We start from the raw sequence: 27,414 nt of genomic DNA on the forward strand, positions 1-27,414 counted from the left end.
ATTGGTAGGCATGTGCCAATATGCCCTGGAATTCTGAAAAGTCAGCTTGGGCTTTAAAGTTGGGAGTTTAGTTACTAGCCAGAAGAGTTTAATTGTGGCGTAGCCTCTCAAGTCCAACTGTTTTGCTTTCTGTTTTCTTGTGGTTCTATGGGCTTCTTTCTTTGATTCTGTCCTTAATGTTTAATTTTTTTCTTATTCTTTTTTGAGACAGAATTTTGTACAGCCCAGGTTGTCCTCTTTGAACTGCTCCCCTTCCTTCCCTCCTGAACACCGGGATAACACCCATGTTCCCCATGCCTGACTAACCCTCAGTTGACATTGTTGGACAGCTTAGTAACAGTGCCTAACCCTGGCAGCTCTAGCACTCTCCAGAGCATCATATTTTTACCTCTTGGTTCTTAGGTTTCTATCACCTTAGCTATTCCCCTGTGCCTATCTTAGGGGCTCTCAAGCTCATGTTTTATAGTCTCTATCCTGTTCACTGGCCTGTGTGCAATCCACTCCCACAGTTTTCTTCAGTTAACCCTGTCCATTCAAGAATGGGAAGTCTCGTGGGTTGTCCTCACGCATAGCTGCTGCCCAGAGTAGAAGTTGTCATTAGTCTTTTTCCTAAAGTGAGCTGTTGTTTGACTATCTCATTTCACTTTGGCTGGCTTACAGAGATGTGCCTGCCTCTGCCTCCCGAGTGCTATAACGGTGTGGGCCACCAGCTCCCGGCTTAGTTTGTATTTTAATTGTCAACTTTACTATTTTGGTTTATTCTGTTTCTTTTTTTTTTTTTGTTTTGTTTTGTTTTGTTTTGAGACATGGTTTCATGTAGCCCAGGCTGACCTTGAACTCCTAACCCTCCTGCCCCTGTCTTTCAAGTGCTGGGATTGCAGGCTTGTACACTTCACACCTGACTTACAATTACATTCTTTAAAATATTAAAATCAGTTAAAAATTTAATACATATTGAAACAAACTGCTGTTGTGTCCAGTGGACCAGATTCTAAACTCTTAAGTCTTTTTAGTTTGTGTTTGAAACTAGGTCTGACACTATAGTGAAGTCTGACTTTGAACATGAGGAAATCCTCCCAGTTTCCCAACTGTTGGAATTTCAGGTGTGTGGTGTGGTTCCACACTAGCCCTCTACCCCGCCTACCTTTTGTTTTATTTTTGATAGAGTATCTCACACTTGTCCAAGCTGACCTCAGACTCGTACATGGCAGTCTTTCAACCTCAGCCTCTGGAGTGCTTGGATTGTAAGTATGAGCAACCATGCCAGGCCACTCTTAACTAATTGTGTGTGAGGGAAATGAGGTGTGGAGGCTTGAGGAGCCAGAAGAGGTGAGTGTAGTGGTGGAAAGGTGAATGGACTCGAGGGGAACGTCCTGGCAGTGTGGGGCCAGCTAGGGTCTCTGGGTGTGCCAGCAAGGGATTTGTTGTAGTTTCTGTTCCAACCATGGTTATGATGAACATGTACAGCCTGGGGCAGAGCAAACTGGGGTTTTCCAAGTAAATGCGGAATATGACGAAAATTGTAGGGTTCTATGTGATGGATTGTAATGATTGCCTAGAATTAAATTGAGGTGAAGTAGGGTGGAAGCCAGTCATGGTGGTCCATTTACTGGGTCCTGTCTACTACTCAGGCTTGCTTAGGAGCATGGTTTTGAGTCCAGAGTCTTGAGGTCATCCTGGGAAGAGCCCCAACTCCTTGGCATTTTCTTCTCATCTCCACGCACCCACCATGGCATATGCATGCCACCCCTAGCACACAGGATGAATAAGAGCTGTATAAAATAAATGAGAAATTCTAGAGCTCCTAGTTCATGTATTCTTAGAAGTGAGTTTCTCATCATGGGAGAGGACAAAGAAGTTACTCTCCATACTTATGTTTTCACAGTAACATGTGCCTCTGGGTTGAGACAAATGTATTTAGATAGTATATTCTACTTAAAGCACAAACTATCGAAGCTGAGACATAAAATTAAAGGATTAAGATCTGACTCTTCATTCCAAGTGCAGGACTACTCCCAAACGTTTTCAGGGATGGAATACAGGCTTTTAATGTTAGGCGTGTGAACTACATTGAGCCACAGCTCACTCCTCACTGGGGGATTCTAGGCAGGTGCTCTACCACTGAGCTATATGCAAGGTTGAGAGTAGTATTTTGTTTTTTATTTTTATTTTTGTTTTTACTCATATATTACATCTCAACTGCAGTTTCCCCTCCCTTCTCTTTTAGTGCTCCCCTCCCCCAGAGTAGTACTTCTTAAAGTCTTGTGATGCTGGATCAGTTATTTCCTAATCTGGGGCTCATTGATAGACTTTGGAAATTGTGGGCATAGTTTTATATGTTGTTACAGCTGAAGAAAGTGTTCATAGATTTCATTAAAATATTTGAGAACCTCATACATATCTAAACACAGAGCTAGCTGTGTAAAGCGTCTAATGTCAAAGGATGATGGGCTTTTGTTGTAGAGCTCAAGGTGGAACCCAAGTTCTCACATAAACTAGAAAAGCATCCTATCACTGAACCGTACAGCTCCACAGTGCACATTTTAAGGGATCGGGATATTGAGACAGAGTCTGAGGTGAGTCAGGCTGGCCTCACACTTGGTATGTAATAAAGATAGACCTCAAACTTCTGGTTCTCTTGCTTCCACTGCCTAAGTTTTGGGGTCACAGGTCTTCCTTCACCACATCAGTGGAGTGTAGTTTTGCTTGGAGACACAGTCTGACTGTGTCAAAGCCCTGGATGTGTAGCTTTACTTGTGTAAAGGAGAAGAGCACCGTTCCAGTGCTTAAGTATTGCTTGTTACCCTTCATTTTTAAAAGTAACTTTGCTCCTATTCTTAAATTTTAGTATATGACTCTCAACCCCTCCACCAAGAGGAGGAATACTGGATCTCCAGACAGGAAACCCTCAAAGAAACCTAAAAGAGACAATTCTTCTCTGAGTTCTCCACTCAACCCCAAGCTGTGGTGCCATGTGCACTTGGAGAAGTCATTAAATGGCCCACCACTTAAAGTGAAGAACTCAAAGAATTCCAAGTCTCCAGAAGAGCATTTGGAAGAGGTGATGAAAATCATGTCCCCCAACAAGCTCCACAGCTTCCACATTCCCAAGAAGGGCCCAGGCACCAGGAAGCCAGGGAAGCACAGTGACAAACCTCTGAAGGCCAGGGGCAGAAGCAAAGGCATCCTGAACGGTCAGAAGTCCACAGGCAGTTCCAAATCACCCAGCAAGTGCGTGAAGACTCCCAAGACCAAAATGAAGCAGATGACTCTGTTGGATATGGCCAAAGGGACCCAGAAGATGACTCGAGCCCCACGGAGTTCCGGGGGTGTGCCAAGGTCCTCTGGGAAACCTCATAAACACCTGCCTCCTGCCGCCCTGCACCTGATTGCCTATTACAAAGAAAATAAAGACAAAGAGGACAAGAAGAGCGCCCTGTCCTGCGTTATCTCCAAAACAGCTCGTATCCTCTCCAATGAAGATAGAGCCCGTCTTCCAGAAGAGCTGCGGACTCTGGTGCAGAAACGCTATGAGCTCCTGGAACATAAAAAGAGGTGGGCCTCGATGTCTGAAGAGCAACGGAAGGAATATCTGAAAAAGAAACGACAGGAGCTGAAGGAGAGGTTGCGGGCAAAAGCCAAAGAACGGAGAGAGAAGGAAATGCTGGAGAAGTTAGAAAAGCAGAAGCGATATGAGGACCAGGAGTTAGGTGGCAGAAACCTCCCGGCATTCAAGCTGGTAGATACCCCTGAAGGGCTGCCCAACACCCTTTTTGGGGATGTGGCCCTGGTGGTGGAGTTCCTGAGCTGTTACTCGGGGTTGCTCTTGCCTGATGCTCAGTACCCCATCACTGCTGTGTCCCTAATGGAAGCCCTGAGTGCAGATAAAGGTGGTTTTTTGTACTTGAACAGAGTGCTGGTCATTCTGCTCCAGACCTTACTTCAGGATGAAATTGCAGAAGACTACGGAGAACTGGGGATGAAGCTGTCGGAGATCCCCCTTACTCTGCATTCTGTCTCAGAGCTGGTCCGGCTCTGCTTGCGCAGGTGTGACGTGCAGGAGGACAGTGAGGGCTCGGAAACCGAGGACAATAAAGATTCCACCCCATTTGAGGAGAACGAGGTGCAAGATGAGTTCCTAGAGAAGCTCGAGACCTCAGAGTTCTTTGAGCTGACCTCAGAGGAGAAGCTGCGGATATTGACAGCTCTGTGCCACCGGATCCTCATGACGTACTCTGTGCAAGACCACATGGAGACAAGACAGCAGATGTCCGCAGAGCTGTGGAAGGAGCGGCTTGCGGTGCTGAAGGAGGAGAATGATAAGAAGAGAGCGGAAAAACAAAAGCGGAAGGAGATGGAAGCCAGAAATAAAGAGAACGGCAAAGAGGAGAACGGGCTAGGCAAGATGGACAGGAAAAAAGACATCGTGAAGATTGAGCACCAAGTCGAAATGGAAGCCGATGACATGATCAGTGCTGTCAAGAGCAGGAGGCTGCTTAGCATGCAAGCCAAGAGGAAGCGGGAGATCCAGGAGCGAGAGACCAAAGGTAAAATTTGTCCTGAGAGGGTCAGGAAAGCCTTTTTGTGGGTAGGAGAAGAACAGAAAGTACTAGAATAATGGTAGGGTATCTGTCATAACTATTAACTTGTTCTCTGTGTAGAAACCTAGCACTCTCTAAGATATTTTTGTTTTCTCATAGTTTTGAAACAAGCTCTTATTATTAGCTCAGGCTTTCCTGACACTTACTGTGTAGCTTCCGTGCTTAGCTGAGTGACTTTGTGCACTTCCACATAATTGTGTGGGGGGGGGTGTGCTGGAGAGATGGCTCAGCAGTTAAGAGCACTGGCTGTTCTTCCAGAGGACCTGGGTTCAATTCCTGGGACCCACATGGCAGCTCACAACTAATTCCAGAGGATCAAACCCCCCCCCCCCCCCCCCCGCTTCTTGCCTCCACAATCATGCAGTGGTGCATAGACACACATGTAGGCAAAACACCCAGAATACTTATTAAATAAAGAAATAAACGAACAAACAAATAAATGGGGGGCCTGGGGATGGTAGTAAACCAGGTAATAATAACATATGTAAATAGTGTTTTGCGGCAGGTGAGATATATGCCTAGGAATGAAATTACCGAGTTCTGTAGCATGCTTAGCTATTTGAAGTGTTCCCAGGCCATTTACAAATCGGCTGTACAGTTTTACATTCTTATCACCAGGGTGAGGGTTTTGATTTTCCATGTCTTCACCAGCTCTGTCTTTAACATTTACTTTTGTACTTAATCTCTTCTGTAACTGCTGTAATTATACTGTTAACCAGTCTAGAAAACTTTATTAAAGGCCACAAATTTTATACTTGATCATATTTTTGTGGTTCCAGGAATCAAATTGAGGGTTTTGAATGGGCCAGGCAAGCACTCTACCACTAACCACTAGCCCGAGCTTTTCCATGTTGTTTAGTTTTTTTTTTTTTTTTAATACCTTGAAATTTCTAGGTATAGCTTTATTTTTTTAAAAGATTTATTTATTTATTATGTATACAGCATGTATGACCAGAAGAGGGAGCCAGATCTCATTAGGTGGTTGTGAGCCACTATGTGGGTGCTGGGAATTGAACTCAGGACCTCTGGAAGAGCAGTCAGTGCTCTTAACCTCTGAGCCATCTCTCCAGTCCCATGTTGTTTAGTTTTGTTGAGGTGGTATCTCACTGTGTTCCCCTGGCTTGCCTGGAACTCAGAGATCTTCCTGGCTCTGCCTCTCAAATGCTGGGATTAAATGCATATGCTACCATACTGAGCTAATTTTAAAAAATCTTTATTTTTTAAAAATCCTATCTGTTGACGAATGTTTCTATATTTTCCCCATATTGTAGATATGATCATCAGAGATGGAGGGTCTGATGTAAGCATTATGACATTGTAAATAGCAGTCTTCTGAACATTATAGTACTAGAATTTGACAGGGAAAAACTTAAAGCCTAGATTGATAGACTTGTTTGTTTTTGGTTTTGTTTATTTGTTGTTGTTTTTGTTCGTCTGTTTTTGATTTTTTTTTTTTTTTCAAGACAGAGTTTCTCTGTGCAACAGCTCTGGCTGTCTTGGAACTTCATTTGTTGGCCCTGAACCCCCAGAAATCCACCTGCCTTTGCCTCCCAAGTCCTGAGATTAAAGGCATGCACCACCACTGCCCGACCAATGGACTGTTTTTATTGAACAAAATTCCACATGTCAATCAAGTTGGAGGCCAGCCTGGGCTATATGAGACTCTGTCTCAACTCTCTTAACCCCATGATTTTTCTTTCATCATAGGAAGTAATAACATTAATTCTTGTATTACTCTTTGTTTTATATGTTTATATAAAACAGTGCTTTGTCTGTACGTATATATGTGTACCATATATCTGCCTGGTGCCCCTAGAACTTAAGTTACTTATGGTTGTGAGCTGCCATGTGGGTGTGCTGAAAAGTGAGTCGAGATCCTCTGTAAGATCAGGAAGTGCTCCCAACTCTGAGTCATTTCTCCAGCCCCCCAGGTAATGGCTTTATTTTAAAGACAAAAAGTAGTGTGGTGGTTGTGCTGCATGCCTTTAAACCCAGTGGGGTGGGGTGGGGTGGGGTGGGGTGGGGGCAGAGTCAGGCAGTTCTGTGAGTTCGAGCCCACTTGGTATAAATACTGAATTCCAGGACAGTCAGAGCTACACAGAGAAACCCTGTGTAACCTGTGAAACCCTGGGAAAACCAAAAAAGAGGAATGAGAAAAGCAGGCACAGTGGCCTACACATTTAATTTCCACACTCAAGAATAAGATCTCCCTAAGTTCAGACCAACCAGGGATACATAGTGAGATCCTGTCTGAAAAAAAGCATCAGCTTTGTGATTAGCCAAGTGTTAGTTGGTACAATATTGTGTGTGTGTCGTTTGGATTTGAGTGCTAGGCAAACACTCCCACTGAACTATACTCCCAGTTCTACAATAATTACTGCCTCTGTTTCCCTGTCCTTACTTTCTTTTTGTTTTGTTTTTTTCTGTCAGTGACATTCAGGCAATGGGCAGTGGTGGCACACACCTTTAATCCCAGCACTCAGGAGGCGGACGCAGGTGGATCTCTGAGTTGAAGGCCAGCGTGATTTATATTGCAAGTTTCAGGCCAGCTAGAGCTACATAGAGAGAACCTGTCTGTAAATAAACAAATACATACATATTAAAGACAGATTGCTGTCAGGTTCTTCTGGACCAAAATATTTCTTTTTTGGGGGAGGAGGGTTGGTTTTTCAAGACAGGGTTTCTCTGTGTGGCCCTGACTGTCCTGGAACTCCCTCTGTAGACCAGGCTAGCCTTAAGCTTACAGAGGTTACTTGCCTTCTGTGGGATAAAAGGCATGCGCCACCACGTCCAGCTTGACTGAAATATTTTCTCTTTAATTCATCCCGGTCTGTTTAGGGATCCTGTGGCAGTGAGGGGTGTGACCTTGTGAAGATGTAAGGACTGTAGGAGGATCATAGAGTTCCACCTTAGATGGCAGAGGAAAGACCAGTAAATATGTACTTCATACAGACACTTTCTGGTTTTTAATCTTTACCAGTGAGATTGGAACGGGAAGCTGAAGAGGAGCGAATGAGGAAGCATAAGGCGGCTGCTGAGAAGGCTTTCCAGGAAGGGATTGCCAAGGCGAAGCTCGTCCTCCGCCGGGCGCCTATTGGTACAGACCGCAACCATAACAGGTCAGTTACTTGACTTAATTTCTGTGTCTTGTGGATGGTCATAGTTGTTACGAGTTAGGTGCTCGAAATGGACTGTTCTGTTCAGTTTTCTACTTGTTTGTAGGCATGATTGCCTATTGTCCCTTTATTAACTATTACTGGTGCTGATGCTAGCTTTACAAAGTTAGGTAAGACAATCTCCCAGGCTCGCTGCTAGCTTGTGGCAGAGCTCTTGCATAATCCTTGGGTTCTATTCCCAGTGCTGGGGGTGGGGAGAGTCTGCTCTGGTCCTTGAAGGTACCATAGATAGGAAAATTAAATAACAGATAGATGAACTGTAATCCAAATACTTCTTTTAAAATGGTTTAATATTTTGGGGCTGCAGAGATGGTTCAGTGATTAAGAGCACTTACTGCTCTTGTATAGGACCTGGGTTTGGTGACTCACAGCCATTTGTAACTCTAGTTCCAGGGCATCTGACACCCTCTCTGATCCTAGTGGGACACCAGTCACATATACATACATGAAGACAAAACACTGACATACATAAAATCATTTTTTTAAGTAGTATTTTAAATTCATGCATTGTGTGGAACCTAAGGATACAGAATAGACGTTACAGAAATGATACAGGCCTTAGATGAGTTCCTGATGCCAAGGCATCTTTGTTACCTTTTCTTTCTTTACAACGTCTCTGTGTCAGATTGTGAGGAAGGCACTGCCAGCTGGGATTCCTGCTCCTCCCTGTCCACGGTCTCACTTATCGTGGATGTTACTAATTAAGTGCTGGTTGTGCTTTGTAGATACTGGCTCTTCTCAAATGAAGTCCCAGGCTTGTTCATTGAAAAGGGCTGGGTACATAACAGCATTGACTACCGATTCAAGCATCACCGCAAAGACCACAACAATTCACCTGATGAGGATTACTATCCCCGAAGTAAGTATATCTGCTGCAGAGGCTGTTGACTTAGAGTATGGTGTCCGCCTGTCACAGGTGGGAAATGTTGATGTCCAAAATACATGAAGTCTGAAGTATGGAGCAGCACAAAGCACTGTGGAGTACTGGTTCTCCTTTGTGAGTGTGTGACTTCTGGGATCTGTGACTACACCATTGCTCCAGAAACAGTGCTATTTGCTCCAGAAACAAAACTGTCTTGGAGAAAGATGTACATTTGAAGTGCTGTTCCTATTGAGTGTATTTGGACCTTCCTTTTGTAAAGATGAAACATTTTTTGTTTGAAACAGTGTCTTGCTCTATAATTCAGGCTATACTAGAACTATCAATGCTTTGGCCTCAGCCTCTAAGTGCCAGGATTGCAGTTGTGCACTTCTCCAGATGTTGAGGTGGGAGCCACACTGAGGACTGCCTTTCCTGTCACCTACCCCAGGTGCCTGTGTTCTTCATGACCACCCTAGCTTCTGACTCAGCTTGGTGAAGATGAGCGTGTAGAGAGGAAGAGAACCTAGTAGCCCTGTTCTAGCAAAATGAGAGAAGAGCTGATGCATGTGGTTAGAGATTTTACAGAAATAGTTTCCAGATTTTGTATCTTAGAAATGTCTGTAAAGCCAGGCGGTGGTAGTGCACACCTTTACTTTAATCCCAGCACTCAGGAGGCAGAGGCGGGTGGATCTTGGTACGTTCGAGGCCAACCTGGGCTACAGAGAGTTCCAGGACAGGCTCCAGAGCTACACAGAAAAACCCTGTCTCAAAAAACTGAAAAAAGTAAATAAACAAATGTCTGTAGAGGTGTCAAGCCTAGAATTGAGGTAGGAGACCAAGGAAACAGTTACATGCCTTCTTTCTCTGTTTTTAAAATTAATTATGAATTAATTTATAATTATTATGCAAAGCAAATTTAGGTGTGCTGCGGGTTTGACGGCAAAAAAGGCGAGCTCCTGAATGTCACTTCATCGTAGCTCTAGTAAGGAGAATATGGACAACATTTAACTTTATGTGAATGACTGACTGTTGTGAAGGTAGTCTCAGCTCTTAGGACCCTGAGGCAAGAGGGTTGTGATTTTGAGATCAACCTGGACTACACAGTGTGACCCTATCTCAAAGGTGCAGAAGGTTGACGGGGACTAAGGCACAGAGACTGGAGTCTGTAGTTGGAGTTCCTTGGAACCCAGGAGTTGAACGGGACAAAATAGGGAGACCACCACCTGCTTGGCATCTCATAACTAGGATGGTTTTGAAGACTTTTTTTTTAAGGTTTTATAAATAAGCCAGGTGGTGGTGGCAGCCCACACCTTAAATCCCAGCATTCGGGAGGCAGAGGCAGGTGAATCTGTGTGAATTTGAGGCTAGCCTGGTCTACAGAGCAAATTGTTCCAAGACAGCCAGGGCTACACAGAAAAACCCTGTCCCAAAGAGGGGAAAAAAAATATAAGTATGTGTGTTTTGCTTACATGTATATGCAAGGTGGTGCCATGTGCATTTATTACCAGTAGAAGTCAGAAGAGGGCATCAGACTGTCTGGAACTAGAGTTACAGATATGTTAGCTGCCCGTATGTAGGATCTGGAATTTAAACCCTGGTCCTATGGAAGAGTAGCCAGTGCTCTTAGCCCCTTAGCCCTGGCTTTGGAGTCTTTTCTGTAGCCTAGGACAACCTTGAACTCTTGATTCTCCTGTCTCTACCTCTCAAGTCTCTGGAATTACAGGCGTGCAACATCTTGCCTGATTTTTATTCCTTTTTGAAACAAATTTTTTTTTTTTTTTAAGTTGACAGGGGTGGGTATGGATTTTTTTTTTAATGTCTGTGGCTGTTGTGCCTGTGTGTGTCTGTGCACCACATGTGTACAGGCCTGGTATCCTCTGAGGCCCAGCACTTGTGAGCCACCCTGTCTCCAATAAATAAATAAATGGGTGATTAGAAGAGTTTTGAAGAGTCACTGATATTTTTCATCTGAATGCTGGTTCTGAGGTATATTAATTGATAAAATAAATGTAAGTGTACTCTTCTGGATACATTATTCTTTCTTCAGTTGTGTGTATATGTGTTGAATATATTTAAAAAGAAAGAAACTTTTTCAAATTAGAAGATGCTTGAGTTAGGCGATTTCTTTGTCGTTAGAAAATGTCCTATGGGCCTTGATAGGAAATTTGGTAGCGTCTCCACCTCTGCCCCTAGATGTCAGTAGCCGCATCCAAATGTCTCCAAACCCTGCACACGGCCTGTGGCAGGCAGCTCCCTCCCTGTTAAGAGTCATTGGGTTATAATAACTTTAGAGACACTCCTAATGCAAACTTAATACTCACAGAATTATTAATAAGAAAACCACTCATTTCTTTGTGCAGCGAAAACATTAAGGCTTTTTCATGGTAAATTTTTATTTTACTTTTGTTTTGTTTTGTTTTGGTTTTGGTTTTTCAACACAGGGTTTCTCTGTGTAGCCCTGACTGTTCTGGAACTCACTGTAGACCAGGCTGACCTTGAACTCAGAGATCCACCTGCTTCTGCCTCCCAAGTGCTGGAATTAAAGGCTGAGCCACCACATCTTGCAGAAGGAACAATTTCTTTATTTGCTTTGATACAAAGTTATTTAGTCATTTCTATCCTGGTATCTTTTTTGTGTGCGTGCATGCATGTGTGTTTATGTAGCTCAGGCTGTCTTTGAACTCACTCTGTAGATCAGGCTGGCCTCAGACTCACAGAGATCTACCTTCTCTGCCTCTGAGTGCTGGGATTAAAGGCTGCACCACCACTGCCCTGAAAGATGACTTTACCTAAGGTTTAAACTGTGCAGCTGTTGAACTGTAGAGAATAAATGTAGATGTTCTCAGCAGTTGTGTCTGATAATCCCATTAAAAACGTAATGTACTGTGTGTTGATTACGTGTATTACACATACCCTACCAGATGTGTAGTTTAGCTCCATAGCTGCTACTTGCAGTGTACAGTGCCAGCTGTTTACCCTGGCAGAGGCATGGTTGCCTAGCATTATGAAAGTCTAAGACTACTGTGCTAAAATGCCAGCCCTGGAAAGGACTTGAAAACACAGTTTCCAATAGGAACTGCATGTCACTATTACTACAAACAAAAGAGTTTGGGACCATGCATACTACATAGACGATATTAATATCCACTGTTTGTTTTTTTTTTAAGATTTATTTATTTATTTATTATGTACACAGAAGAGGGAGCCAGATCTCATTACAGATGGTTGTGAGTCACCATGTGGGTGCTGGGAATTAAACTCAGGACCTCTGGAAGAACAGTCGGTGCTCTTAACCTCTGAGTCATCTCTCCAGCCCAATATCCACTGTTTTAAAAACTTTTTGTTTGTTTGTTTTTTATTTTTTTGAGACAGGGTTTCTCCATGTAGCTTTGGTGCTACAGGCTGGCCTTGAACTCAGAGATCCACCTAGCTCTGCCTCCCAAGCGCTGGGATTGAAGGCATGCACCACCACCGCCCAGCTAAAAACATTTTTTTTTAAAAAACAAGCAGGTATTTTCTCAAAGTTTGGAATTTCATTTTTCTTCATAATATAACTTTGCATATTATGTAATGGTCCTACATAATATGAATACTCGTGAATAGGAGTGTTTTAGATAGTTCTTAAATTTTATTAATTAAAATTTAATCGTTTAGTAATATAAACAATTTCTGTGATTAATAGGCAGCATCTGTATATTGTGGGGTTGGGCATGGAGTCTGCTTAGGTTTATAACAAGGAGTTGGGTTTTTAATGTTAAACTTAACATTTGCGTTTTCCTTAGGTAAGAAAGCAAACTTAGGCAAAAATGCGAGTGTGAATGCACACCATGGATCAGCACTAGAAGCTGCTGTGGAGACCACGGTGCCCAAGCAAGGACAGAACCTATGGTAACAGGAACACCCATTGGCTTGCTCAGTTTATTCCTTTCCAATGCTGAGAAGAAAATAGTTAAAACAGTGACATTGAGGATCGTTTGTGTTGCTTGATTTTTGCATATCAAAGCTTACTGTTGGTCAAGGGGTGTGGCTCAGTTGGTAGAGTGCTTGCCTAGCATGAGTGAAGCCCTGAGTTGTATCTCAAGTAGCTCATAAGCTGTGTGTGGTACATTCCTGTAATCCCAGCACTCAGGAGATGGAAGCAGGAGGATCAGGGGTTTATTAGTTTGGTTTTTTTATTTGATGTTTTTAGAGACAGGATTTCTCTGTGTAGCCTTGGCTGTCCTGGAACTCAGATCCACCTGCCTCTGCCTCCCAAGCGCTGGGACTAAAGGCCTGCGCCACCACTGCCTGGCTAGGATCAGGAGTTTAAGGCCAGCCTGGGCTGCATGAGACCCTGTCTCAAAAGAAACAAATCAAAACTCACTGTTTTAAAACCAAATGTGATCTTTTGGTAACAAGCTATTTTTCTCAAAGTTTAGGATTTGCTTTTCTCTGCTTGTTCTTGTTTGGTTTCTGTTGCTGTGATTAAACACTGTGGCCAAAAACAGTTTGGGGAGGAAAAGGTTTATTTTGGCTTATAGGTTGCAGGCCGTCTTCCGGGGGAGCCGGAGCAGGAGTTCATGGAAGGAGTCACACAGGGATGCTGTTGACTGACTTGCTCCCAGGCTCACCTGCAGCTGCCTTCTTTCCACCTGCTTTGGGATGGTGTTGGCCACAGTGGGCTGGATCCTCCTATATCAACTAGCAATCAAGAAAATGCCCCACAGACATGCCCACAGGCCTATCTGATGAAAGCAATTCCTCACCTGAGGGTCTCTCTTCCCTGTTGTGTCCAATTGACAACCTAGATTAGCTATCAGACCCTTTGTAATAGAATTTTGTATATTATGAGCTGAATTCATCCCAGAGAATTGAGACACAGCGTCTTACACTATAGCTCAGGCCAGTCTGAAACTCACTGTGTAACCTAGGCTGGCTTTGAGCTCACTCAAATCTTCCTGCCATAGCAGGGTTCCCAAATGGTAGGATTACAGGTGTGCACCATCAAGTCTGCTGGGCATTGCATTTCATGTAGCATTGCCAAATGCTCTTGTTTCGGGTCAGAAATATGAAGTATTTTGAATTTGGTGATTACACTTTACAAACCATGTATAAAGTAAAATTAAGACACATACAGTCATTAAGTGAATTTTACTCATTGAAAACATTTTTTAAATAGCTGTTGGTCTCTGTGTATGTACAATTCTGCTTTAGGCAAAGAGCTAGATTTTGAGACCATCTTTGCTACTTTTGATTACATAAAATATGTTTGGTGCAATCACCTATATCTTAGCTATTTTAGTTTGAGGTATAAATTTACTTTTTGAAGTTGCATGAGGAGGTATAAAGTCTGTCTCTGGACTGAGCAGTGGTGACTCGCTCCTTTAATCCAGCACACGAGAGGCAGGGGCTAGCCTGGTCTACAGAGTAAATTCCAGGACAGCCGGGACTACACAGGGAAACCTTAACTCAGAAAACATTCAAACAAACAAACGTCTGTATTGTAGCAGGAGACCACGTTGGCCTTGTGGAAATAGTAAATTAGATGTCCTAATGGTGGACTTAGACGGAAAGCAGGCTGGAATTCTGCGTTTCTCACTCACTGTCAGCCTGAGACTCCATACACTGTTTGATTTGAACTGTTTTTCCAACTTGTAAGGTTTGTTATGCTTCTGCAGGTTCCTGTGTGATAGTCAGAAGGAACTGGATGAGTTGCTAAATTGCCTTCATCCTCAGGGAATAAGAGAAAGTCAGCTTAAAGAGAGACTGGAAAAAAGGTAAGGGTTTCCTCTTGTTTACCACATCTTCTCAGTGTAATTGTCAATATCTGAGCAATGTGGTTTTGAAATAGGCTCTCTGTGTAGAACAGGCTGGCCTCAAACTCAGAGATATCTGCCTGCCTCTGCCTCCCTAGTTCTGGGACTAAAGGTGTGCACCATGGTACCCAGCAGCAAGATGTTTTTTTGGTTTGGGCTTGTTTGCATGCTTTCTATTTGTGTGTGTATTTTTTTTTTTTAATTTACTGATGTTATGTGTATGAGTGTTTTGTCTTCATGTATGTCTCTACCATGTGTATGTAGTGTCCTGAAAGGCCAGAAGAAGGTGGGGAATCTCCTGAGACTGGAGTTACATATGGTTGTGAGCTACCATGTAGATGTTTGGCAATCAAAACTTGGGTCCTCTGGAAGAGCAGCCAGTGTTCTTAATGGCTGAGCCATCTCTCCAGCCTCAACTTGCAAGCTTGTTCGAAACAGGGTCTTATGTAGCCCAGACTAGCTTTGAACTCACTGTATAGCCAAGATGACAACTTCTAACCTTCCTGCCTCTACCCTCTATGTGATGGTGTAGGTCTCAAGGAGCTCTTGGCTAGAGCTATGTACAACCATACCTGGCTTTTTGTTGATAATCTATTAAAGTTACAAAAATAAGTCTATAACTTTGATGTTGATTTAACTTGTAATTTTTTGTTTTGTTTTGTTTTGTTTTGTTTTTTAAGATTTATTTATTATGTATACGGTGTTCTGTCTGCAAGGCAGAAGAGGGCGCCAGATCTCATTATAGATGTTTGTGAATCACCATGTGGTTGCTAGGGGTTGAACTCAGGACCTCTTGTCGGCAGCCAGTGATCTTAACTGCTGAGCCATCTCTCTAGCTCCTAACTTGTAGTCTTTTTGAACATGTTTGTTTAGATAAAATACACATTTTAGGTCACATGATCCAGAGTAGCATATTTGATCTTTGGCTAGTGTGTGCCCTGCACCAAGCTGTGAACCATGGTAGTTAAGAGCATTGCACAAATGCTTTCAAACCTGATCTGTCAGTATTCACAAGTGACCAGAGGTAGAAGTACCATAAATACCTATCAGTTGATCAGCAGAAAACAGAATGTGACCTGTCCAAACAGCATATTCTCATGAGAAGGGACGGAAGCTGGAGAGCTTGTTGCACAGAACACATACAGACAAAAGACCCATAAACGTTAATAAAAAATAAAGAGTGGAGCACTAGTTTGTGTTGCCACCTGGGTGTCAAAACATTGTGCTAAGCAAAAGAAGCCAGACATGAAAGGCTGCATATTGTATGATTCTGTTTGTGTGAAGCATCAACAACAGAGAAACTGAGAGCCAGTTATTCGCTACTGGGGCATGTAGAAGTGCCTCTAAATGTTTCTTTACTCCTCCTTTTCCTAATCCTAATTCTTGTAGGTACCAAGAAATTACTCACTCCATTTATCTGGCTCGGAAGCCAAATCTGGGTCTAAAAGCTTGTGACGGCAACCAGGAGCTCTTGGACTTCCTGAGGAGTGACCTTATTGAAGTGGCAACGAGGCTGCAGAAGGGAGGGCTTGGCTACATGGAGGGGACGGCAGAGTTCGAAGCCCGGGTAAGAGTGCAGGGAAGGACTATGAACGCTGCTGCTCCAGAAGCTCAGCGGGGAGTCACTTCCAGAGCTGCTGTCTTACCTGCTAAAATAAAGCGGGTCGTGGTTCCATTTGGGGGTGTTGTGCATAATATGTGTGGGAGCAAAAGTTGATGCATATAATTGTTTTCTTTGTCATCTCTTTTGTTTGCTAAGTATTTATCAGGAAATGGGCCAAATTCAATTCTTTCTCTTGCTGAAATTGAGTTATTCTTCTTTCTGGCTTCCCCTTTTTTTTATCGGGCAGAGTTTATGTGGCCCCACAAGAACTCACTGTGTAAGATCAGGCTGGCCTCAAACACAGTAATCTCTTGATTGTGCTTCCCAAGTGCTGGCAGGAAAGGTGTACTCCACCATGCCTGACTATATAGTTTTAAATTGGTATGCCTTATGTAACTGACAAGATGGTAATGCACGGTGTGTAATGCAAGTTTTCGAGCCAAGGGGGCAGTTCAGTGACTAAGAGCACGTACTGCTCTTACAGAGCACCCACATTCCGTTCCCAGCACCCACATCAGGCAGTTCACAGCCACCTGGACCTCCAGCTCTAGAGGATCAGATACCTCTGGCCCCTTTGGGCATTGCACTCTTGTGCACGTACTCCAAGCAGACACATACATATAATTAAAAATAAAATGAATCTTTATAAAAAATGTAAGCCCAGCTTGGTATTGCATGCCTTTAATCCCAGTACTTAGGAGGCAGAGGTAAGCAGGTCTTTATGAATTGGAGGCCAGCCTGGTCAAATAGTGAATTCCAAGCCAGCCAGGATTACATAGTGAGACCCCGAACCCAAAAAAACTGTTTATTTATTTGCTTGCTTATTTATTTATTTATTTTCTGTAGCTTGAGTTTTCCTGCCTTGGCCCACAGTCAGGACAAATCTCTCACCTGCCAGTCCCACAGCCGTCAGACCCAACCAAGTAAACACAGAGACTTATATTGGTTACAAACTGTATGGCCATGGCAGGCTTCTTGTTAACTGTTCTTACATCTTAAATTAATCCATTTCTATAAATCTATACCTTGCCACGTGGCTCGTGGCTTACCGGCATCTTCACATGCTGTTTCTCATCGTGGCGGCTGGCAGTGTCTCTCTGACTCAGCCTTCCACTTCCCAGCTTTATTCTCCTCCTTGTCTCGCCTATACTTCTTGCCTAGCCAACGGCCAATCAGTGTTTTATTGACCAATCAGCAACATATTTGCCATACAGAACATCCCACAGCAATTTTCCCTTTTCTTTTGAGACAGTGTGTTACTATGTAGCCTTGGCTGGTGAAAAACTTGGTATGTGGATCAACCTGTCCTCCAGCTTAAGAGATCTGCCTCCCAAGTGCTTAAAGGATTAAAGGCTTGTACCACCACTCCCCGATAAAAAGTTTATCTTGATTATGTGTTGGACATGTGCATATGTTCTTGTCCTGGAAGCCAGAAGTGCTAGATCCCACTGGTGATTGTGACCCTCCTGACACGGGTGCTGGGATCTGGTCCTCTGCAAGAACAGTACACACTCTTCACTGCTGAACCATCTCTGCAGCTTCAGAAAGAATATAATTGTGATAATGTGTCTGCTTCTTCAGTCATAAAATAAACAAAGGTTTAATGGAGACAGAGAATGGAAAGCTCAATGCCTGACCTCAGCCAGAAAGTGCCGAAAGCTTGAGCCTTCTCCAACTGTCTTTGCTTTTCTTGCCTGTGTTTTATTTCTGGTTTTAATTTTGTGGTGCTGATGTTTAAGCTCACAGCTGCACACATGCTAGGCACACCCTCTATGCCTCAGCCCTTTAGTTTGTCCTGCATGTCTTGGGTAATAAGGACTGAATGGAAGGATTCCTTGGAGCAGATGGAATTTCAGCGTTCTGGATCCTTTCACTGGGGAAGGAAGTGGAGGTAGTCAGAGGCACTGTTAGATATGGAGTCCTTCTAACTAAGACAGCGGTAGTTCATGGTAGGGAGTTTAGAGACAGACTTCTTTCTGTGTCCTCTTGGCCTCCACTCATTTTTAAATTCTTTCCTGTAGGTCATTTCCTTAGAGAAACTGAAGGATTTTGGTGAATGTGTCATTGCCCTTCAGGCCAGTGTCATAAAGAAATTTCTGCAAGGATTCATGGCTCCCAAACAGAAGAAAAGAAAACTCCAAAGTGAAGATTCCATAAAGTGTGAGGAAGTGGATGAAGAGAAAAAGATGGCTGAGGAAGCAAAGGTATGCAGTTACTGAGTCTGAGCTGGGGATTCTTGCTTTAGGGGACGGAGTGTGGAGGAATGAGAAGTGGGAGGCGGTTGGAGTAGTAGGACAAGCTGTCGAGTTCCCTGTGTGTGCTCTACTAAGTCTCTGTGTGTTGGTATACTAAGGTAGAAAGGACGCGGCAAGTGCGTGTCCTGGGGCGGACGCGTCATCACTACAGTAGGCTGTGAAGCCCAGTTCGTTCCCGCAGTAGCAGGGGCTGTCCCAGCTCACTGCTGGGACTCCCTGCTCTTTGCTCAGCTTCTCCAGAGAGGACTGCACTTGGGTGTCATCTCATCACAGCTCAGAAAAGAGGGACGTTTACACAGGGTTTCTACTACACAGAGACTGTCGTGATGTAGGTGCACCCTAATAAAATTTGCTGAAGAGATCAGAGAAACAAAGGACAAGCCGCTAGAGAGATTGTTTTCCACCACCCAGTCCTCAGGCGAAATGGAGGCGAGACCTGTCTCCACGACCCTCTGAGGGTCTGTGAGTCCTCAGCTGAAAGGGTCAGCTGAAAAAGCTTCAGCCGAAAAGAGCTGCTGCCGAAAAGGCTTGGTGCCTGTCTCCTCACGCACGCCTTGTATACATTCGTCCAGCCAGAGCGTCCTTCCTAGTACTGGGACTAAAGGCGTGTGATTCCCAAGTGCTGGGATTCAAGGTGTCTGCCACCACTCCCTGGCATCTGTGTTTAGTCTAGTGGCCTGTTCTGTTCTCTGATCTTCAGGCAAATTTTATTTGGTACACAATATATCACCACAAAAGATCCCTTTCATACCATCTCAGAACCCAAGACACCTGGTGTGGTGCAAGCTTTTGGTGAGGTGGAGGCAGGCAGGTCTCTGAGTTCAAGGCTAGGACTACACAGAGACTATCTGAAAAGGGAAGAAAAGAATTCAAGCCATCACGAGTTCAGGCTTTCTGTGCTGATGAAAAGGAGCAGTGCCTTGGCTGACTTGTGAGGGTTGCCAAGGTGGTCAGAGCTTCCCAGCATGAGAGCTGGGTTCTGAAGTTTAGATTGAAATTTGTCTCTGTCATGGAAAAATCTAATTTTTGTTGTTGTTGTTGTTGTTGTTTTGTTTGTTTTGTTTTGTTTTGTTTTGTTTTTTAGAGACAGGGTTTCTCTATGTGACAGACAGCTCTGGGTGTCCTGGAACTCACTTTGTAGACCAGGCTGGCCTTGAACTCAGAGATCCACCTGTTTCTGTGCTGGGATTAAAGTCATGTACCACCACTGCCTGGCAGGCCTGGAACTCTTTATGTAGACCAGACTGGCCTTAAACTCAGAGATTCTACCTGCCTCTGCCTCCCAGGTGCTGGGATTAAAGGTGTGCTCTGCCATGCCTGGTCTTTGCTTTTTTTTTAATCCAGGATCTTATGTAGCCCCAGCTGAGTTGAATCCTAAATCCTCTTACCTTCAGCTCCCAAGTGGTGGGATTAAAGGCAAGCATCACCACAGCCAGGTAGTTTAAGAATAAGTCTGCTCTCAGAGGCTGCAAAGCTAGCAAGGCAGTTGAGAGCATTGACTGCTGTTCCAGAGGACCTGGGTTCTATTCCTAGCACCCACATGGCAGCTTGAGCTGTCTGGAACTCCAGTTCTAGAGGATCCAACAAGTCCTCTTACGTGTGCATATGTGATTGCAAGGAAAAATGTTCAAGAGTAAGACTACTGCTCTTTCCGAAACACCTCTAGAGTTTGTACACAGTTGTGTTTCTCCTTACTTTTCTTAGGCCACAGGTGGAACATGATTCAGAGAGGATTATTTGGAGTAAGGGGTTGGTTTCCTTCACAATGGTACCTCCTGCCTATGTCAGTATTTTACTGGGACAGGCCTTCTGAGTTGCTTTTAGTGGCTTTTAGCACCCAGATAACCTATGTGATGTCTAAGACAGCTCCTCCCTCAGACTCCCAAGTGCTGAGGTTACAGAACTGAGCCACCAGACCTGGCTTAAATTTCTTTATTATTGTAGTTGTATAAATTTATGGAGTGCAGTATGATAATTCAGTCTGTGCACAGTGTGTATAATGATCAAATCAGAGTGGCTAGCATTTCCTCTCTTTAAAACACTTTCTAAAGTTCATTGTACGTATTTATGAGGCACTGTTTGCTAAATGCTATGTGGGTTTTGTTTTTAACTGAAGTTTTTTGTTTTATACATTGTGTGTTTGTGTGGGAGGATGTGTACACATACATACACATTTGTGTTCCACAGCTAGTGTGTGGAGGTCAGAGGATAACTTGCAGAAGTCAGTTCTTGCATCGTGTAGGTCTTTGGGGATAGAATTCTGATTGTCAGACTTGGTGGCCATCACCTTTACCCTGTGAGCCATGTTGCCCTTTAACCCAGCTTTGTATAGGCTTTTATTGGTAAACTCTCAGGGGAAAGAGCCTCATCTTCCCTTGCTATTTCTTTCTCCTGAGGACCAACAGGTAATTAAGTTCCGTTAAGGGCACTTTGTGTACTAAACCCTGAGCTGAAATAAAATGTAAGCTCTTTAAGGGTCCAGACAGTTAGAGATGGAGAGCTTCTTGGAAAGTCGGTCAGGCCACTTGCTGAGTGGTTCTGCTGTCTTCTGTACCAGCAGTGTCCTGCCCTGCAGCTCCCACCAAAGGTCAGCTTTGCCACAGCTCAAAATTTTCCACTGTCCTCTGCTTTGAAAGTTTCCACTTAGCAAGGGCCAAGGATTCCTTGGCTAGTATCAGGCTGGTACATGAGTTTATGTCAGTCTCTCTTCTGGGCTCCAGTTTCTTTAGTTCTACGAGATTGTTTCTCAGGTCCTTTTTGTAGTAGGGGTGTGTATTTTTTAAATTTTAAAACAATTTTTTTTCTTTTCACGTAGATGTGTATGTCTGCTTGTTAGTATATGCAGCATGTGCGTGTAGCATGCAGTGCTCTCAGAAGCCAGAAGGCATCAGCTCCCCTGGAACTAGAGCTATAGGCAGTTGTCAGCTACCTGATGTGGGTGCTGGGGACTGAACTGCAGTCCTCTACAAGAGCAGCAAGTACTCTGAGCCAACTCTCCAGTCCTAGTCTGGTATATTGTGGGGGGCCAGCCCACCCCCACATTTCCCCAGAGTACTCTTGAGTGGAAGCAGCAGGAAATATTAGATAGAAGGATAGAGGGGAGAGAAAAAGCTAGAAAATACAGGATAGCAGCGAGGCGGTGGTGGCACACGCCTTTAATCTCAGCACTCGGGAGGCAGAGCCAGGGTCTTCCTGCCTCAGCCTCCAAGTTACAGATCTGAGCCACTGTGGGAGTCTCTGCGACCACCACAGCCAGCAGAGTAATGGTCCAAGGGAGACAAGAAGGTAGTTCGGCACGACCAAGTAACAGTGTCAGTTTAAACTTCAGAGTCTGACACTGATCGTTTATTTTAGGCATATTTAAGCACAGCACAATTTGATCAAAACTTTTCTGGTGATAATTAACCACCCCATATGTGCAATAGAGCACAAAGTAAGCTAAATAGAGACCGGAGATGACTACATAAAGATGGGTTCTAAAGGTTGCCTGAGAAAAAACAGGGTCTAGGGCAGGGTCTGGTGTGGTCTCTGGCCACACAGATATCACAATGTCACCAGGCTAGAATGCATGTCTGCTTCCATGCTACCTTCTGGGTTGTGCATCCTTTTGAAGCAAAAACCCTTTGTGTTTAGCATTCCAGGTTCCCTAGTGCTTATCTGTGAGCACAAGAACCTCCATGCCTCCTACAAGATACCAGAGCTGGCTTAACTTGTGTTTATTATTTTAGTTGTATAAGTTTATAGTGGCCGGGCGGCGGTGTTGGCACACGCCTTTAATCCCAGCACCTGGGCGGCAGAGCCAGGCGGATCTCTGTGAGTTCGAGGTCAGCCTCGAGTTCCAGGATAGGCACCAAAGCTACACAGAGAAACCCTGTCTTTAAAAAAAAAAAAAAAAAAAAGTTTATAGTGTGTAATATAACCCAGTATGTGTACACTGTGTGGATAGTAATCAAATCAGAGTGCCAGCAGTCTCCCTCTTTAAACACACAGTGTTTATTTTTTAGATTTTTTTTTTATCTTATGCATATGAGTGGCTTGCCTGCTATATGTACGTATGTGTACCACATGTGTTTTTGGTGCCCACAGAGGTAAGAAGAGGGAGGATGTTGGATCCCCTGAACTGAAGGTACGAGTTGTTGTGAACTACCCTGTGCGTTCTGGGAACTAAACCCAGGTCCTCTGCAAGAGCAGCAAGTACTCTTAGCACCTTGCCATCTCTAGCCCCATTTAAACACTCTAAAAGTTCATTAATATTGCTGGGCAGTGGTGGTACACGCCTTTATTCCTAGCACTCGGGAGGCAGAGGTAGGTAGATCTCTATGAGTTCGAGGCCAGCCTGGTCTACGGAGCGAGTTCCAGGACAGGCTACAAAGCTACACAGAGAAACCCTGTCTTTAAACACCTCCCCCTAAAAGTTCATTAATACCTAATAATTGTGCAAATTTATGAGGTACTGTACAATATTTAAATGCGTGAACTCACACCTGGGTGGTGGTGGTGTACACCTTTAATCCCAGCACTTGGGAGGCAGAGGCAGGCGGATCTCTGTGACTTTGTTGACAGCCAGGGCTAGCTACACACAGAGAAATCCTGTCTCAAAAAAAAACAAAAGTGTGAACTCGCTCATGAATTTGCTTGTCTTTCTTATGCAAGTACTTCATAGCTATTTCCTGTAATAGTCCTGTGTTGGTGTGTTCTGTCAAGGCAGCAAAGTTTTCCATTTTGAACGGTGTATTGGGAAAGACTCTTCTTGTACAGCCTTCCATCCCTTCTGAGTCAGGATAGCTGTCTTTCTAGGGTGGGGCAAAGGGACTGATGGTGTGCTTTGTTACCATCCACTTCTAACCAGAGGCTCCCTGGAAGCAGTCCAAGCTGGGGGACTTAAATGTTCTAGCAAAGTAAGGTGCCTGCTGAGCCATCTCAGAGTTTTGTAGACCAAACATTGATGTTTATGCTGGTGTTTATTCCTACTTCTAAATGATACAACATTCTTATGATTTCACTGGAAGAGACATGTTGCTTCTCATTCCCACTCCACACTTAATCTTGGTGTGATCTTTGCTGAATTTGTTTGTTACCTTTGAAGGCTTGGGGTGGGGGCTCTATAAGTGGAGGGTTTTAATGAAACTCTAGGAGGCAGATAGCCTCAGAACTCTACGTCTTCACCCATTCCTTGACCTCTTGTTGCTTTGAGGTCACGGTCATAATGCCAGGCTGCTTTACTTGCTGCTTAGGTTGCCTCTGCACTGGAAAAATGGAAGACAGCCATCCGTGAAGCCCAGACCTTTTCCAGAATGCACGTTCTACTCGGGATGCTTGATGCCTGTATCAAGTGGGATATGTCTGCAGAAAACGCTAGGTGCAAAGTCTGTCGGAAAAAAGGTATGCATCGGAGTGATTGGGACTAGGCTCTCCATTCTCCAAATCCTTTTCCTCTGAAGTAATTTTTTGGTATACAGTTTCCCCACCTCTCCTTGTGTACACACATTCTGAGTGTGGCGGAGCAGCTTTTTCTTTGCAGTCTCATGCTGGTGAGTCTGTGTGCTCACATCTGCGGTATATGGCTGCAGCTGCTGTCTCAGTCTTGAGAGTTTCTGCAGGAGCAAATTAGTTGATCTAAAATCTACAGTCCTTTAGACAAATCTTAGAGGTAGGTGCTTCCAGCAGGGGGCAGTCTTTGCACATTGTGCACACAGACCTCATCCTTTAGCCCTGAGTACAGAGCATTTGGAAATGTTTTGTCTTTTTTTTTTTTTTTTTTTTTTTTTTCTTTCAGAGCTGAGGACCGAACTCAGGGCCTTGTGCTTGCTAGTCAAGCGCTCTACCACTGAACTAAATCCACAACCCTTTTTTTTTTTTTTTTTTTTTTTTTAAATATTTTGTGCTGAGATCGTCCGAATGATTTACTTCTCCTTGGTTAATGCTACCTTATAAACTAGCTTAGGGCTCAGTTTCCAAAGAGTGAAGCATTATGTAGACTCAGTTGCTGTAAAACTGACCAGGGATGGAAGTTGGGAAAGGGAGTTAACCATATGAAGTTCATACTGTATACTTTCAAAGGGAAAGAAACCAAGTCACTCAGGACCCATGCCAAACGTGTGTGGGATAGTTTGGGGTTCCAAGAAGAACAGCAGAGTCTCAAGCCACTGCTTAATTTTTGCTGCCTTTTAGTTAAAACACACACGCACACAATTTAAGATTCTTTTATTTTATGTGTTTACTTATTTTGGGATAGAGTCTCATTATGTAGCTCTGGCTGGCCTGGAACTCAAAAATATCCACTTGCTTCTGCTTCCTCTTAGAGCCCAGCCACCTCTTAGTAAATATTAATTGTCCTGCCTTGGTTCCAGGTAGTTCTGAGGAGATAAGTTAGGAATTCTCCCTAAATTGCCCTATTTTCAGAAAACAAATGCATTTTAAGAAACAAGCAGGCTGGAAAGATCGGTCAGTTGGTAAAACGCTTGTACAGAAGCATGAGGACCGTAGTTCCATTGCTGCCCCCACATAAATGTTGGTTGGGCATAGCAGCCCACCTGCGCTGGCTCTTGGGAGGTGGCGACAAAAGGGGTCTCACAGAACTAGTGTCCAGTTCTGGCTTCAAGTAAGAAACCCTGCCTCGGGACAGCTGTTAAATGAGACACCTGCCGCCAGCCGCCAGCCGCCAGCCTCCACACACACACGCACAACAAAGAGGCAGCAGAATTTGGTCTGTACCTGTAATCCCATCTTTTGGGAGGCAGTCAGGAGGACCCCCCCTCCAAGTTCCAGGCCAGCATGGGCTAGACGATGAGACCTTGTCTTGAAAGAAAGAGAAAGGAGCTGGAGAGACAGCTTAACCCTCACGGGTGCTTGCTGCTCTTGCGGAGAACTCGGGTCAGGCGGTTCCCTGGAACTCCAGTGCTCTCTGCTGCTTTCCCAGGCTCTGGAACACACATCCATGGCCATGAATAAAACGAGAGAGAGAGAGAGAGAGAGAGAGAGAGAGAGAGAGAGAGAGAGAGAGAGAGATGCTGTGCTGTTTGTTGTGCCGCCAACAATGTGTGTGCGCTGTCTCTGCAGGGGAAGATGACAAGCTGATCCTGTGTGATGAGTGTAATAAAGCCTTCCACCTGTTCTGTCTGAGGCCGGCCCTCTATGAAGTACCAGATGGTGAGTGGCAGTGTCCAGCTTGCCAGCCTCCTACCGCCAGGCGAAATTCCCGGGGCAGGTGAGAATTTTTTTCTTTCAAAAATAAGTGGAGGGCTGGGGAGATAGCTCACTTGGTAGAATGCTCACTTAGCTTATACAAGCCCTGGCTTTGATCCCTGTTGCTACTACAGAAGTTAGCCATGGTGGTCCATGCCTATAATCCCAAACATGGAAGGTGGGGGCAGGAGGACAGGAGTTCTGAGTCATCTTTGGTTACAAAGCAAGTTCAAGGCCATTCCATGCTATACTAGCCATCAGATAGGCTGATAGGTAAAGTAGCTTCAGTTACTCAAACTGAGTGTTTCCAAGGAGCTTTAAGCTCATTTGAGTGCAAAGCTTGGTCATTTGTGGTACAGCGGTAAGAGCTTAGATGCCTTTATCTCACTTTGGTTTGGGGTACGTTGGGGGTGTGTGGTTTTAATTTTACTTTTTTATATATGAGTATTTTGTCTGCTTGTATGTATTTAAATAAATAAAGTGTGTGCGTGTTACCCATGGAGGTCAGAAGAATGCATTGGCTCCCCTGAAACTGGAGTTGTGATAGTCACAGGCTGCCGTGTGGGTGATGGAAGTGAACCTGGGTCCTACAAGAGCAATAAGTGTTCTTATCCACTCAGCCATCTGGTTTTGTTTAATGTTGACATTTCTGCTTTTCACTGTTAATACCGCTTCTTCCCCTCCCCCCCCCACCTTTGTTTTCAGTTTCAAAACAGGGTTTCTCTGTGTAGCCCTGGATATCCTTGAACTCAGAGATCTATGTGTCTGCCTCCACCTTCCAAATGCTGGGAATAAAGGCATTTACCACCAAGACCAGCTGTCTGTTTCTCTTCTGGATGCACTCTTTTTTTCCACAATTTTTTTTTTCTTTTGGTTTTTCGAGACAGGGTTTCTCTGTGTAGCTTTGGTGCCTGTCCTGGATCTCGCTCTGTAGACCAGGCTGGCCTCAAACTCACAGAGATCTACCTACCTCTGCCTCCCGAGTGCTGGAATAAAAGGTGTATACCACTGCCGCCTGGTGGGTTCCTTTTTTTTTTTAATGTGTGTGGCTATTTTGCCTGCATGTATGTGCGCCTGGTGCCCTTGAAACTCAAGTTACACTTGGTTCTGAGCCTTTCTATGTGTGTCAGGAATCGAACCTGGGTCTGTGGAAGAGCTGCCAATGCTCTTAGCTCTGAGCCACCTCTCCAGCCCCTTGATACACTTTGTTCTCGGGTAGCAGTGGCATCTCCTGCCTTTACTCCATTGCTTATATCCTAGCTGCTTCTACCGGTGGTCATTGCTGATTATCTGCAGCCAAATCATTGCCTTCTGTATCCATGCTTAGTTTCCTTTCCCTGGGATCTGTTTGGACATGAACTTCCCTTCTTGTATTAATTAGCCAAATACCAACCTGCTGTCAGCTATCTTTGAATCAGTCTCCTGCTCCTCGGTCTCTGTGGCCCCCTGCTGTTCTTCCCACCTATCTCTCTCAGGCTTTTAAGGTGGCTATCAGCCCTTCTCCCTCCCATCTGTGGCCTCTCACTGGTGGAGGTCAGAATGGCCTACAGAAGACAGCTAGCTGTTGGAAAGTTCAGACTCGTCATCCTTACTTTGGAGGCCCTGTTCTCCTGTTCCTGTGCCTGTTACAGACCCGGTTACTCTGTCCCTTGTGCTTCCCAGCATCTGGCATCTTCTCTGTTGAGCACTGTCTGCTGGGTAAACTGCCTGAGGCTGGCCTGAAATTGCATTGCTTCTTTCAGAAGTCCTGTACCCCTGGACTGAGGCCCCTCCTGAGCAGCCCAGCTGTCAGTTCTCAAACAGTGTGCCGGGTGCCCTGCACATAGAGGAGCCGCCTTGCTGTGCACTTGCAGCAGTACAGCCAGACCACACCATGGAAGGCACCTAACATTTGCCCAGTTGCTGCTGTTGCTCTCCATTGACACTGGAGGTTGTAG

The 27,414-nt window shown here is 44.4% G+C and overlaps 1 protein-coding gene across 1 annotated transcript in view; it reads left to right on the forward strand.

Annotated features, from left to right (window-relative positions):
* Baz1b (bromodomain adjacent to zinc finger domain 1B) overlaps positions 1 to 27,414 on the forward strand; it is a 50,692-nt gene that overhangs the window by 17,612 nt on the left and 5,666 nt on the right. Inside the window, exons 7-15 of the mRNA XM_059249784.1 lie at positions 2,849 to 4,547; positions 7,582 to 7,720; positions 8,503 to 8,636; positions 12,422 to 12,527; positions 14,297 to 14,395; positions 15,824 to 16,001; positions 18,059 to 18,241; positions 23,527 to 23,674; positions 25,352 to 25,499. Of these exons, the coding sequence (XP_059105767.1) occupies positions 2,849 to 4,547; positions 7,582 to 7,720; positions 8,503 to 8,636; positions 12,422 to 12,527; positions 14,297 to 14,395; positions 15,824 to 16,001; positions 18,059 to 18,241; positions 23,527 to 23,674; positions 25,352 to 25,499 (2,834 nt within the window). The remainder of the gene's footprint in view (positions 1 to 2,848; positions 4,548 to 7,581; positions 7,721 to 8,502; positions 8,637 to 12,421; positions 12,528 to 14,296; positions 14,396 to 15,823; positions 16,002 to 18,058; positions 18,242 to 23,526; positions 23,675 to 25,351; positions 25,500 to 27,414) is intronic.

Source organism: Peromyscus eremicus, chromosome 23, assembly GCF_949786415.1.
Source record: "Peromyscus eremicus chromosome 23, PerEre_H2_v1, whole genome shotgun sequence".
Classification (NCBI taxonomy): domain Eukaryota; kingdom Metazoa; phylum Chordata; class Mammalia; order Rodentia; family Cricetidae; genus Peromyscus; species Peromyscus eremicus.